Raw genomic sequence first — 15,010 nt, 5'->3', positions numbered from 1 at the left:
TGAGACTGGCCGGCCTGCACTGAGCAGGGAGCGAGCGACTAAGAGAGAAACAGAGAGTGAGAGAGAGCGCAAGAGACCGAGAGAGAGAGGAGCCGGCCGACTGCACGGGGGCCTGAATCCAATAAAGGCCCTGACAAAGGCCTGCTTCTTGTCTCGGGATGCCAAACAACATGTGATCCCCCTTAGGGAAATAACTGCCATTTCTGTTCCTCATAGCCTCTGGGTCAGAAATAACGCCTGGGAACTTGTGACACATGTCCTGTCCAAGATGCCATGTGCTGTGACAACTTATTAGTGACAGTCAGGATGGACCGCCCACGCCATGCTGTCGGACCTGGCATTCTGTCCCTCTGAGGGGGAAAAAAATGAATAAAGAATTATTTAACCTTTATTTAGCGGGAGAGTACATCTCATTCTAGTCAATGAATACTGAATCAAAACATTTAAGCTGAAATACAAGTGACGAAAATCCCTAAATCCTTTTAACCGAAGTTTGAAAGGTTCACTCATTTTTTAAATACAATTTCAGGTAACATACAAAATCCCTGAGCCGACTCAGTGAAAAATCTGTCAATGTGCCTTTGAGCAAGGCACTCAACCCTAATTTCTCCTGTAAATCGTTCGGGATAAGTGTCTGCTAAATGACCAATGTAAAATGTAAGCGGGAGAAATGCTAACAGGACTTCAGACAGAATTAGGCCTCATCAACATGCATGCTTTGTTTCTTCCACAACTCACTAAACAATTCTACCAGCCACCATTCACAACTCCTGGCCATGCGGGCAGGCTGCCATTTAGCACCAGGAAGGTCTGGCCGGTGAGTTGCCACTAAAATAGCTCTGGGGAGTTATGGGGTGTTAAGTGGTGCACCGTGAGTAACCTTACAGCAAAGCAGTCACATGGAGATAAGGAAGGACTGCTCTGGCGTGACCCACAAAATGCCAGACCTTGAACGAAGGTGTCACCTCCCCCCATCTAACCGGACTAGGTCACATAATTGTCCAAATGAATAGCAGTCTGTTTTCTAGTCACCTATCCTTCAAACAATCCTGATATGGGATTATAAGCGGGTACAAAATGGCAGTCAGTAGATAGCCAAAGTAAAACAGGCTAGAGAGAGAGAGAGAGAGTCACCAAGCAAGTGAAAACAATGACAAAACTAAAGTGGACTCTATTATTTTGACATTAGACAGACTTTAGCATGACTCCACAGCCCTGTGTGAGTTCTTGACTACAGCTTACATTTCTGCCACAATTAAAGTTGGACACATATCTGCTGGCAATGACATGGCCTCCCAAGACTACAACTGGTTTCTTCTCAATGTCAGTTTATTTTAAAGTAGTCGTTGTTGTTCAACCTTCATGACCTGAGAGTGTTCGCAGAGGATTTACAAGGTGACATTTACAACTGAAGCCTCAGCGTCCTCGTTCTCCTCCCCTTCTTGCACTTGGATTCCTACAAAAACAACAACTCCATTCTCTGAGAGATAAGGAACAGTCATTTTGGGATTGTGACATTGGTTTAGTCCTGCAGACAACGGGGCTAAGATTCAGCATAACATTTGAGGCATGAGTAAACACCCGGAGACATTTCTTGCAGACAAAAACAGCAAAGCACACATTTCCTTTTATAAGCACTAACAATGTGTGGTGTGTCAATGTGAAGATCTAGCCCTGAGAGACTAGGGCTACATGAAATGTGCAGGCAGATGGCTAGGCAACTGTAAAATAAAAAAGAAAGAGGAAAACCTCAAGAGTTAAACATGTTTGAATACAATTTCTTACATCTACTACAGCATCTCACTTTAAGGCAAATGTGAAAACATTGACTAAACTAAGTCCCCCTGTCGAGATAATGTCCACAACACAGAGCTCTCTTTGCCTATACCGAGCCACATGAGTTTAATTTAAATAAACCTATGTATTAAATCTTCTCAGGCAAACACATCCACTCTGAACCAGATATTCAACTTGTGGAGAGAGCGAGCGAAAGCAAACACAGATCCAGGTTATGAGAAAATGTGTGTGCTGAACAAGGAGGCATTCATGAGCTGATTCATCCCAGGCTGAAGTATTAGCAGCGCTGCAGAGGAGGGACATCTGCCATCACACTCCCCCACGAAGAGGCTGTTACCGAGGAACATGCCAAGACCATTTACATTTTAGTCATTTAGCAGACGCTCTTATCCAGAGCGACTTGCAGAAGCAATTAGGGTTAAGTGCCTTGCTCAAGGGCACATTGACAGATTTTTCAATTAGCGATTCAAAACAGTGACCTTTCGGTTACTGGCCAACGCTCTTAACCACTAGGCTACCTGCCACCCCATCCATGTATACTTCCTGGAACGACAACCTTCACAGGGGGAAGATGGAACACCACACCATGTGTTTTCCTATGAAAGAATTGACCCCAGTGCTTTTGCCTCCTCAGTTGAACTTGTTATTCTGTCTTAGTTCCACATGGCTCCAAATAGGCCAGCTGATCCCCGCAGCAAGGCAAGGCACTGGGACTTTTTTGGGATGCATGAATGGTGATCCACATTATCTGCTTTTAGATTATCTACTTTCATATGGTGTTCATTAAAAAAGGGCTTTAATTTCCAAAGGCAATGTAAATGGTAGGAGGGTGTTGTTGGTGGTGATGAGTAAGCACTAAAGTTGTTGGATCTCACATCTCTCTTGTGCAGGCCCAACTGTAAAGGGGATAGGGACAATGAAATCAGAATGGTAAAAGCATGATGAGTGACACCCTGATGGCTGTCAGGTGAGCCAGGTCCGCCAGTCTTTTATTGAGAATCTGAGCAGAAAGTCAAGCCAAAACTATCACAATACAACCAGAACGCTACATACCATGTGGATTACAGTCCTGACTTAAACTAGATCTTCAACTTACACATAGCCTACATACCAATATGCCAGGAAATGAATAAATGTAGCCTTAATTTAACTAGGCAAGTCAGTTCAGAACAAATTCTTATTTACAATGACAGCCTACTGGGGAACAGTGGGTTAATTGCCTTGTTCAGGGGCAGAAAGACAGATTTTTATCTTGTCAGCTCAACGCTCTAACCACTAGGCTACCTGCCACCCCCCATAAACGTGCTACATCCACAAACAACCATTCAAAATGAATCACGTTGCATCCAACCTTAAAGTAGAGAAAAGTAGCACTAAAGAGAAGAGTTGTGGGAGAGACGAGGCAGTACCGGGAGGGTTCCGGTGGCACAGGTTTAAAAATGCCTGCTCCAGCTGTGCACAGGGCCCTACACAGCGAGCGGAGCAGGATGAGGCTACAGGCTGTTGGTTTAGCCACACTGGGTTGGGAGTACAGTACACGGAACTGCCGGTGGGTTCTTGCTATTCATTTTCCCCCTCAGTTCATCACTTGGTCCCACTGAGACCTCCATCACCCCAGGTAGGAAACAAAACTGAACTATTGTGCCTTATAAAATATGAAAGGATACTTTTTTCTGCTTAGCTGTAACAAAGAGGATTGTTGAGATTGAGAAACTTAAACCACCTCTGATATCAGATTCCCTATCAAATGAAAAGCACCCAGGGATACAGCAACCATGCACCGTCAGTGTACACAATGAGTATTATTAATTGGATCGGTTTGGTTTCTCGTCTTGTCCTGAGGTTCTGCATGTCCTTGTTCTCCTAATGCTCTACCCACTCCTCTCTGTGACTTCTCCCCCATTAGGCCGACGACAATACAGAGACAAAAAACACCAATGTGGGTCCAATATCGTCCTTAAGCTAAATGTGCTTTCTTTTAATTGATAAACGACGAATGGCTATAAACTGAGCATAGCAGGATCCTATAGAGGTGTTCTCAGATGGCTCAGTACACACACACACACACACACACACACACACACACACACACACACACACACACACACACACACACACCTTCTCCCAGTAAGTCACACTGACAGCCACACAGCACATGAACAAATCTCTCCTTACAGAACAGGCAACAAGGCCACTTGGAGGCCGCATTGGTCTTAAATCACTAGGCGCCAAGTGAACTGCTGTCGGTTTTGGTGGCTTAAATCGGTCTATTGTCAAGGGAGCTTATGATATATCTTAACGAACAGTGGGATTTCAGCCACTTGTTACTGCTGCTTGAAGTGGTTACTGTTGAGGGATAGGTTGTTGTACAGTATCTGTCTCTCTGGTGCTAACATTAAAACGTATGCATGTCAATACCAAGGATCAAGATATGGTTAGAGGGATGCATAGTAACTACAAATCCGAGCATGTAGCTTACATTTTCGTACAAATCTCCCATCTATCAAGCATCAATGCTTACTTAATGCGAAAATGTGATGCTTGCTCAGAACTCAAGGATTTATCTTAGAGTAAGTGGAAGAACTACAGGACAGATAATAGTAGTTTATCAATCTAGTCTTGATGCACACTTTTTAAAAAACATATTTCAATGGATAAACACAAACATCTAGTCATTGCTCTGAGAATATGTGTCTGAGGTCTGACAATGACGGCTGTAGGGAAACATTTGTCATCTTGCGGCTTACATGTATTGATCCCATCTTTACTAATGCTGCAGAAATTTACTTGAAAGCAGTATCCAGATCCATCAGATGTAGTGATCACAAAATAGTAGCCATATCTTGGAAAACCAAAGTTCCAAAGGCTGGGCCTGTATAAGAACTTTTGTCGTGATTCCTATGTTAAAAGAATATCTGTTGGTCCGTGGTGTGTAATGAGAAGCAAACAGACACTGCACTTGACACATTTATGAAATAGCTTAGTCCAATTGCTAATAAGCATGCACCCATTAAAAAAATAATTGGAAAAACTTAAATCCCTGTGGATTGATGAGGAATTGAAAAATGCTATGGTTGAGAGGGATGAGGCAAAAGAAATGTCAAATAAGTCTGGCTGCATAACCGATTGGCAAACTTATTGAAAATTGAGAAATCATGTGACTAAACTGAATAAAAAGAAGAAACTACACCATGAAACAAAAATAAATGAAATAAAGTATGATAGTAAAAAGCTTTGGAGCACCTTAAATGAAATTCTTGGAAAAAAGGCAAACTCAGCTCCATCATTCATTGAATCAGATGGCTCATTCATCACAAAACCAACTGATATTGCCAACTACTTTAATGATTTTTTCATTGGCAAGATTAGCAACTTAGGCATGACATGTCAGCAACAAATGCTGACACTACACATCCAAGTATATCTGACCAAATTATGAAAGACAAGCATTGTAATTTTAAATTCTGTAAAGTTAGTGTGGAAGAGGTGAAAAAAGGATTATTGTCTATCAACAATGACAAGCCACCGGTTTCTCACAACTTGGATGGAAAATTACTGAGGATAATAGCAGATGATATTGCCACTCCTATGTGCCATATTTTCCATTTAAGCCTACTAGAAAGTGTGTTCCCCCAGGCTTGGAGAGAAGCAAAAGTCATTCCGCTACCTAAGAATAGTAAAGCCCCCTTTACTGGCTCAAATAGCACACCAATCAGCCTGTTACCAACCCTTAGTAAACTTTTGGAAAAAAATGCATTTGACCAGATACAATGCTATTTTACAGTAAATTAATTGACAAACTTGCAGCATGCTTATAGAGAAGGACATTCAACAAGCACAACACTTACACAAATGACTGATGATTGGCTGAGAAATTGATGATAAAAAGATTGAGCAGGCTGTTTTGTTAGACTTCAGTGCAGCTTTTGACATTATTGATCATAGTCTGCTGCTGTCAAAACTTATGTGTTATGGCTTTACACCCCCTGCTATATTGTGGATAAAGAGTTACCTGTCTAACAGAACACAGAGGGTGTTCTTTAATGGAAGCCTCACCAACATAATCCAGGTAGAATCAGGAATTCCCCAAGGCAGCTGTCTTGGCCCATTACTTTTTCAATCTTTACAAATGAAATGCCACTGGCTTTGAGGAAAGCCAGAGTATCTATGTATGCGGATGACTCAACACTATACATGTCAGTGACTGAAATGACTGCAACACATAACAAAGAGTTGCAGTTAGTTTCAGAGTGGGTGGCAAGGAATAAGTTATTCCTAAATATTTCTAAAACTAAAAGCATTGAATTTGGGACACATCATTCACTAAACCGTAAACCTCAACTAAATCTTATAATAAATCATGTGGAAATTGAGGTGACTAAACTGCTTGGAGTTACCCTGGATTGTAAACTGTCATGGTCAAAACATATTGCTACAACAGTAGCTAAGATGGGGAGAAGTATGTCCATGATAAGGCTCTGCTCTACCTTCTTGACAGCACTGTCAAAAAGGCAGGTCCTACAGGCCTTAGTTTTGTCGCACCTGAACTACTGTTCAGTCGTGGTCAGGTGCCACAAAAAAGGACTTAGGAAAATTGCAATTGGTTCAGAACAGGGCAGCAAGGCTGGCCCTTGGATGTACACAGAGAGTTAATATTAATAATATGTATGTCAATCTCTCCTGGCTCAAAGTGGAGGAGAGATTGACTTCATCACTACTTGTGATAATACCTTATGAGAGGTATTGACATGTTGAATGCACAGAGCTGTCTGTTTGAACTACTGGCGCACAACTCGGATACCCATGCATACCCTACAAGACATTTCAGAAGAGGTCTCTTCACAGTCCACAAGTCCAGAACAGACTATGGAAGGCGCACAGTACTACATAGAGCCATGACTACATGGAACTCTATTCCACATCAAGTAACTCATGCAAGCAGTAAAATTAGATTAAAAAAAACACCTTATGGAATAGCGGGGAATGTTAAGCAACACAAACATAGGCACAGACACATGCATACACACACGATAACATACACACTATACACACACGTTCACATGGATTTTGTACTGTAAATATGAGGTAGTGGTGGAGTAGCGGCCTGAGGGCACACAGTCTGTGAATGTATTGTAATGTTTTTAAAATTGTATAAACTGCCTTAATTTTGCTGGACCCCAGGAAGAGTAGCTGCTGCCAAGGCAGCAGCTAATGGGGATTGATAATAAATACAAATACAGTAATGCAGTTAAACTTAACATCTGAGTTCCATGCATCCTTTGTGACAACCTCTGGTTCACACTAGAACTATAAAATAAACCTTTGTGATGTTGGTTTTCTGTGCACCCTTAAAAGTGACCCGCGGGAGCACATGACCTTTACACAGTGAGATTTTGTATGAAGGCGAGAGGATGCTGCTCCACAGCAGGTCTGTCAGAAGGAATTCGTCAGCTAGTCAGTAAACGAGTGCCTCTTTTGAGCAGCTATAGCAAACATAGACAGCCTGGGCTCAGGTTGGTCTAACTCTATTTACAGTGCTGTCTCACTAAAAGTCTCAATGATTACCATAAGAGACATTTGCTGCATGTAACTTCTGCAAATATAGTCAAAGTTGTTTTGCAATGTTTATCTGTTACTGTCGTGTCTGTATTTTAAAAAAAACATTCCTGGTTTTGATCGTCTTTCACCATCAGACTCTCTGTTTATTTCTTAGCATGGAGAAAATGGACACACGCTAAGTGTCGTGCTAAATGCCCCAGAAGCCACCTCACCTCCTGGTTCTTGGCCTTCACACGAAACGGTACAGAAGGTCAGTCACATACCTCCATTATTCTGTCGTGGATCTGAAGGCCTCCCTCCTTGTCTGTTGGTCCCTTCTCAACGATCTTGGATACAAAAATTCCTTCATTCGAAGTGCCATCATGGTCGTCCTGTGGGGAAAAAACTGCCATGTTAATGACCCATTTTCTGATCATCTCAGATAACACATTGATGTAATTGATTAAGAAATAGTTGTAACTACTGAAGATGATTACATAAAAATGTTTAATTACAATACATTGTAATTTACTTTAAAATATGACTTTTAAATACTCTTGCTAAATCTGCCTAACCTACTTTCAAAAGTCCTGAGGACATTATGCAGACAATTCTAAATGGTTTTCCCATTACCCATTCCCACCAATCAGGGTCAGAGACATCAACGCAGCCTTGTTAACCCAGCGATTAACCGCAGGGCTCAACAGTCTGTAGTGACTGGCAAGTGGTTGCAGGTGCACATTACACAGGGCTTAATGTTGGGCTCCACAGAGCCCCAGTGCCAAAATGGCCTGCCAGTTGACATGTTTCCTAGGGCTGGATAATACAACTGTGACCCAGCCCGTTAGAGGGGCTAAATGTTGAATGGATGTGTTGGACGGATATGAGTTACTCTGCGTCCATCAGTGAGGCTGTGACCCCTGAGTTGTAAGAGCTACGATTGGCTTAACAAAGCACTGCCAACATCCCTCTCAGCTCTCTCCTAAAACCACATCAAACCAACCCTGTACCTCTGCCAAGTCGTGCGACACTGTGCTAAATTTATATGGAATACTTAAAAGAAACCTCAGAAGTCAAGGTGTGAATGCTGCAATTCATTATTTCAGATCTGCTTCCTTTTTTTCCGTGCTCATCACAGCATATTGTTAACTGTGAAACAAACACATTTTCCCCAAAAATGGCCCGGATTGCCAAGGGAATGTCACAGCAGGAGAGTAAGAGGCCTGATGCTTTGCCATGCATCCCCCTGCCCTGGGGACACAGTGTGGACAAACTCAGTACTTAGACCCTACAGTGTCTACGAAGGTCAGCCTTTAATCATACTCAGCCTGGTGTCCAACCTAACTCTGTCTCTGAATCGCATCAACACTAGTCAAGGGTGAAAACGCCATTAATCAATAGTTTCTTGTGGAGGATTTGGTGACCTCTTTATGAAGTTATTCTAGCCTTAAAGACACTTCGAGCAAAAGTTGAGTGCATGGGACCCCCTTTTGTAGCACAGTTGGCTGGTGGCACCTTAATTGGGGAGGACGGGCTCATAGTAATGGCTGGAACGGAGTAAATTGAATGGTATCAAACACATGGTTTCTGTGTTTTAATACCATTCCATTTACACCATTCCAGATATTATTACAAGCTGTCCTCCCCTCACCTGCCTCCTGTGTTTTGTAGGCCCGCAGATCAGTTCCCCAGGTGTAAAAATAACAAAGAGCTCTTTACATTTGATAGCAAAGTGCATATTTCAATGTACATAATGAGCAATAACTTAAACATTTTCTCTTCACTGTCAAAACTCTTTGGGTTGATGCATGGTTCTGTCAAGGGAACCGGAAAGACCATGGAATCAAGAAAAATGTTTTTGGTGTTTGGTCCTTTTTATAGTTTCCTGCTGTAAAACGTTTTACTGTAATAATCCATGTCGCCACAGCAATTTAAATGAACCACAGAACAACAGCCCTGAGTGGAACACTTTGGCGCATATTCTTCCCAGTAAAAAAGATACTGTGAACTGGGACCAGCTTACTCTGTACAGAGATTGAGATGCTCCAAGTATACGAGACGCAGTTCTAACTGAGCTCTGAGCCCAAATTTAAAAAGTATCTGAGTAAGATTGCCAATCTTGGATCAGGTCCCCCCTTTCCATATAACTGTATTCATTATTATCTAGAAAGGCAAAACTGATCCTATATCAGTCGTTCTACTCTAAGAATCTTTGTGAATACGTGCCCTAATCCCAGTTCAGCAGTGATATTCCTTCCCTCTCCTCTCGGGAGCCAATGGCATCATTAATAATGGTCTGCGAAGACAGTGAGACAGCAAACACAGAGACCATAACAGGTTATCAGCATAGGGCAGAGGACCCACTTCACACCACCTCTGTTTTTACCATGTCATCATAGTCGCCTCAATTAAAGAGGACAATAGTGTGGGCACAGTCATAATACTTCATTTGATCCTCATTTAAATAATTATAGTTTTATCTGAAAAAATAATCCGCTAAACCTAACCATTAAACAAACACAATGTGATCTATCCACATAGGCTCAAGAGATACTTTTTAATTTTACCTTTTTTTAAACTAGGAAAGTCAGTTAAGAACAAATTCTTATTTACAATGACGGTCTACCCCTGACGATGCTGGGCCAATTGTGCACCGCCCTATGGGACTCCCAATTACAGCCGGATGTGATGCAGCCTGGATTCGAACCAAGGACTGTAGTGACACCTCTTGCACTGGGATGCAGTGCCTTAGACTGCTGCTCCACTCGGGAGCCCAAAAAATACTTGCACTGTGTGTGCAAGCTATGTCGGTATAGGAGTAAAACACAAAACTATAGTTAATCGTAGTTCAAGTATTTGCCTCCATTCCTGATTTCCCATACGACACTTGGCTGACCATCAATGAGATAAAACAGTAACCCAGAGATTCCACTTGTAACCTACCGCACATGGTCGTCCTCCCACGATGTTGAAGCCCAGAGAACCTCCCTCCCGATGAAGGATAGCTGTGACGTTTTTGGTCTCCCAGCCCTGTGGACAGACAGACAGAGAGACAGAAAGAGGACAGGAAGTCATTAACAACCCAAATAACAAATACCACTGAATAAAATAAATTATTGGACAAATCATAAAAAATTATAAAATAAAACTCCCTGCAGACAGACATACAGACAGGCAGACAAAGGGCAGGTGCTTATTTTCACTTAAAACAACACAAAAAGAACTTGGAATGACGCAGTAGAATGTACTGAACAAATCTATGAAATTGAGCAAGAAGTCAATGGAGAATTTGAGGTATGATAGAAATAGCCTCAGGTAAAAGGGCAGAACCCCAAGCTACTCCATACACAGTAAATGGATATGTAAAGGTATCAGCGTAATCAACATGGCTGGTAGCAGGTGGGGGGGAGATCCATCTGTTCTCACATCTTAGTACCACACCGGTGTGGACCTATATCAAGATTCTCTGTGGCTTAGCTAGCTCTCTGGGAAAGAGCTGTCAAGTGACTGGTTCAAGCAAGGGCTAAGGATTTTTCCTTCACTCTCTCCTTCTCTTGCTCCAAAAGCCATTTGCTATGTGTATTAATACACCAGTAGACCTCTCTGTCAATGGAGGGATGACAAGTGGAACGCTGAGAAACCAGTGCAGTCAGCTCTTTTAATCTGCTTTTTAAGGGGACAGTCAGAGGGTGGGACTGGTGCTGGGACCATCATGTCAGAGGTCATCCCAGTATGGAGAATGCCATAGCATACAGGGACTAAATATAAAAGCAGGTATTAACGGTATGTACAGTGTCATGACTGAGTCCGGCTACCATATAGGCTACAGGATAAGGTGCAGAGTACTAGCCTATACTGTAGGTCTGCCATGGAAGAATGTGCACTGCTGCTGGACCAAGTTGTGTAGGCACATGTCTACAGAGTTCTATGTTTCAAAACAACTGTTGGCTATTTCCTGAAAGGATAATGGCATATCTAAGAATATGAAAAATATAGAAAGACTGAAAGTAGAAGGGTAGGCAAGTTAGTCAATGCATTCAGCATTGTCCCTTCCTTTTATACTATATGTTGTAAGGATAGCCTACATCTGTAGGAACTGAGAAACAAGACAATGTGTACGGAGGACTGAATACTTCTAAAACCAGTGGGGTGAGCATGTCATGCCAGACAGACACTAATCCCACAGACAGACGCCAATCATCGCAGACAATGTTGATCTTGCTTCGCATTCACCTAACCTATGTCAATTTTTATGTATTTATTTTTTTTACCTTTATTTAACTAGGCAAGTCAGTTAAGAAAAAATTCTTATTTACAATGAAAGCCTACCAAAAGGCAAAAGGCCTCCTGCGGGGACGGGGTCTGGGATTTAAAAAAAAATAGGACAAAACACACATCACGACAAGAGAGACACCACAACACTACATAAAGAGAGACCTAAGACAACAACATAGCATGGCCGCAACACATGACAACACAGCATGGTAGCAACACAAAACATGTAACAAACATTATTGCACAGACAACAGCACAAAGGGCAAGAAGGTAGAGACAACAATACAGCCACAACTGTCAGTATTAGTGTCCATGTCAGTCAGAAGCCAGGTGTATAGCAGCACTGGAAAGCTGTCCTATGCCGTGTTTTCCTGTACATTTTTCAATGTGGCTGAGATTCTGTGTTCAAACCCAGCAGTCAAAGGAGGTTACCTGTCACCATTGATATTTCTCCTGTTATGGCAGTCGATTGGGGAGCAAATATGTCAGCCTGAATCTGAAGTAAGTCATACATTTCAGAAGATCTGATAAACACGTGACCTGAACTAGCCCAAGTAAAAACACAGACGCTGGTTCGCTGAGATTTGCAATGCAGCGACAGTCTACAAGTCGCCCGACTCCAACAGTTAATTCCACTTGTGTCTTTCTGTTTGATACAGCCACAGATACTGCCACATGTGCACTGATGTTACCTGCCAAGCAATCCTGTTCATACTGCTTGACTCAATCTGAAGAAAAAATCTGAAGAGAAAAAGCCTTTTAAACTAACCACATCATCCACATAGTTATTTTTTTCTAGCTTCCTCTTTTTCTTTCATGGATAATTAGAGAAATAATTCCTTTGGAGATGTTTTCCAGGGATTAGAGATTCAAGGAGGAGACCAACTTTCTTTGTTCATCCACTTTAACGGAGTTTGTACAGTGCAGCCATTTCAAAGGATTGAATAGACAGTACTAAATAAGAAACCTGAATCTGTAAAGTGTTTTGAAAGTGTAATCTTAATCTCTTTACTTTTTCTGGTACCAGGCTGAAAAAACATGTTAGTCGTCAAATCTGATAGTGTATCAAGTAATACTGTGGTAATGGGGTGCAGCACACATTTTAAAAGAGTGCAAAAGCAAGGGGAGAAAACACAATAACACTAGGTAAAGATCTAAACAAGTCCCACTAGTAACATGTCTGTTCAACCTGGACTCAAGGATAGACGTAAGATAGTAAATGTGCACCTGGGACACTACAATTAGTATGATATGTTACGTTTCGTATGGTATTGTATTGTATGTATTAATTTGTGGATGTTCATCATCCATTTCGTATGATATGTTACGAATAAATGTGTATATGTTACAAATTCCAATTTGTTGTGGCTAACGTTAGCTAGGTGGGGGTTAAGATGTTAGGGGTTAGGAGCTAGATTAAAGGGTTAAAGTTAGGGTTAGATAACATGCTAAGTAGTTACAAAGTAGCTAAAAAGTAGTAAGTAGTTGCACAGTTGCTAATTAGTTAAAATGTGACTGACCGGCTCGATTCAGTCTTATGAAGCAAAATTGAAATTGTGTTTTTTTACATTGGATAAATGTAGAAGCTCAGAGATAGAAAATGGTATATCATACACTACAATTTAGGAACAATGGGAAAGTAATTTTGAGAAAATGGCCATTGAATGTTTTGGTACACCTACTGGAGAGCTCTTCTTCTTTGTCTACACCCATTCAGCATCATTCACACCCTCTTAAGCTTTAGCCCCACCCATCTCGTTAAGGATTCACGTGTGAGGCTATGTACAAAACAACCAAAGATTTCAAGACTAAAAGCTGGTTTAAACTACAGGTCTTTTTGTAAATTTGTAAATTTAATCTGGAGTGCCATCCACAAAAAAAATATTTTGTGTTGGAGATAATACCATACACCTGGTGACCGTGTCAGTGTGCATGCGCCTGACCCGCAACAGGAGTCGTTACAGCACGATGGAACAAGGACATCATGGCCAGCCAAACCCTCCCCTAACTCGGACGACGCTGGGCCAATTGTACGTCACCTCATGGGTCTCCTGGGCGCAGCCGGCATGGGTCTCGAACCAGCATCTGTAACAAAGCAGTTTGCACTGCGATGCAGTGTCTTAGACTGCAGCGCCACTCGGGAGGCTCCATCCACTAAGTTTTTAATGCCTTGTACAAAGTATCAAAATACAAAAATACTACACAGGACTCTTAAAGAATTTCATTTAAATGTTAATTGTATTTTTGATCACAGAAACAATGAGAAAATATGGAAAAATAAATAATGAAATGTTAATTATAAGAAAAACCTGTGTAATCATCTGCCAGAGAGTAGCCCCAATCGGCCCAAGCCCCAAGTAATATATACATTTGGGCCAGATAACTCACACTGGAATCGGCCCGAGCTCTATACCCGCACTTGAGCCATAACTAATACTGCCGAAGGTGGCCCAGACTCAGACCACATGACATCGGCAGTCTGACTCTCAGCCGAGTGCCCCGACACTCAGCCAGAATTGGCCCAGATCCACTGTGCTAGCTGGGTAGACTCTCTTACCCGTATACATGGATGGACACTTCTCCCTCTCTGTCACAGATGCCATGGTTGCCCTTAGTTTGAAGATGTAATCTGGAGGCAGGTTTTTTATACAACAGCCTTCTGTGTGTTCTCTTTTTAACTCCGTCAGCATATTTGCAATCAAACGACAGAATTTCCTTAGCTATCATACTCTAATTCCACTGATTTCAAAATTCGGTCATCCAGAAAGTGGAGAGCAACACTTATGCAGTTCTACTATGCGATATCTTTCAAAAAAGCAGCGTTAGAAAGGATTACCTACACATACTGACCAGCTCATATTATAGACAGAAGCGTGCTACATGGCAGACCAATCCGAACTCATCTCTCGGCATGTCCAGCCCACTCATTATCTCAGCCAATCATGGCTAGCGGGAAGATTGCTCACTTTTTCCGAAGCTAATTTAACAATTGTATTCGTATTTACAGATTGCATAAAAGTTTGTTATGAATGCGCATTAAAGTTCACCTGTTCTAGAAGGCATTTCTGCCCAAAAATGCAATTTGATTAAAAAAGTGTACTTTTAAATGGCTCTCCTGTGAAGTAGTGATGTGCGACATATGCCTAGTTTCCTGAAACGAGTGACAAATGCTAAAGTTGTCCATGATGAGATTCAAACACGCAATCTTTGGGTTGCTAGACGTTCACGTTATACGCCCACCCACCCTACTAAGTAACCTTCTGTCTTATGTAGCCATACCAAACATAACATATCATACTAATTTGAGTGTCCGGATTTACCTTTACTATGTTACATCTAGTCTATGAGACCAGGCTGGTGTGTATGTTCCCTTATATTCAGAATGCTTGAAGGCTTGTAG

General features: G+C 41.8%; 1 protein-coding gene across 1 annotated transcript in view; it reads right to left on the bottom strand.

Moving 5' to 3' along the window:
* Positions 1-15,010, bottom strand: part of LOC115207542 (E3 ubiquitin-protein ligase PDZRN3-B-like) — a 149,918-nt gene that overhangs the window by 132,519 nt on the left and 2,389 nt on the right. Inside the window, exons 2-3 of the mRNA XM_029774706.1 lie at positions 10,279-10,365; positions 7,620-7,727 (exon numbers count right to left, since the gene is read on the bottom strand). Coding sequence (XP_029630566.1) covers positions 7,620-7,727; positions 10,279-10,365 — 195 coding nt within the window. The remainder of the gene's footprint in view (positions 1-7,619; positions 7,728-10,278; positions 10,366-15,010) is intronic.

The sequence above is a fragment of the Salmo trutta genome, chromosome 14 (genome assembly GCF_901001165.1).
Source record: "Salmo trutta chromosome 14, fSalTru1.1, whole genome shotgun sequence".
Lineage (NCBI taxonomy): Eukaryota > Metazoa > Chordata > Actinopteri > Salmoniformes > Salmonidae > Salmo > Salmo trutta.
This window is presented reverse-complemented; position numbering and strand designations above follow the sequence as displayed.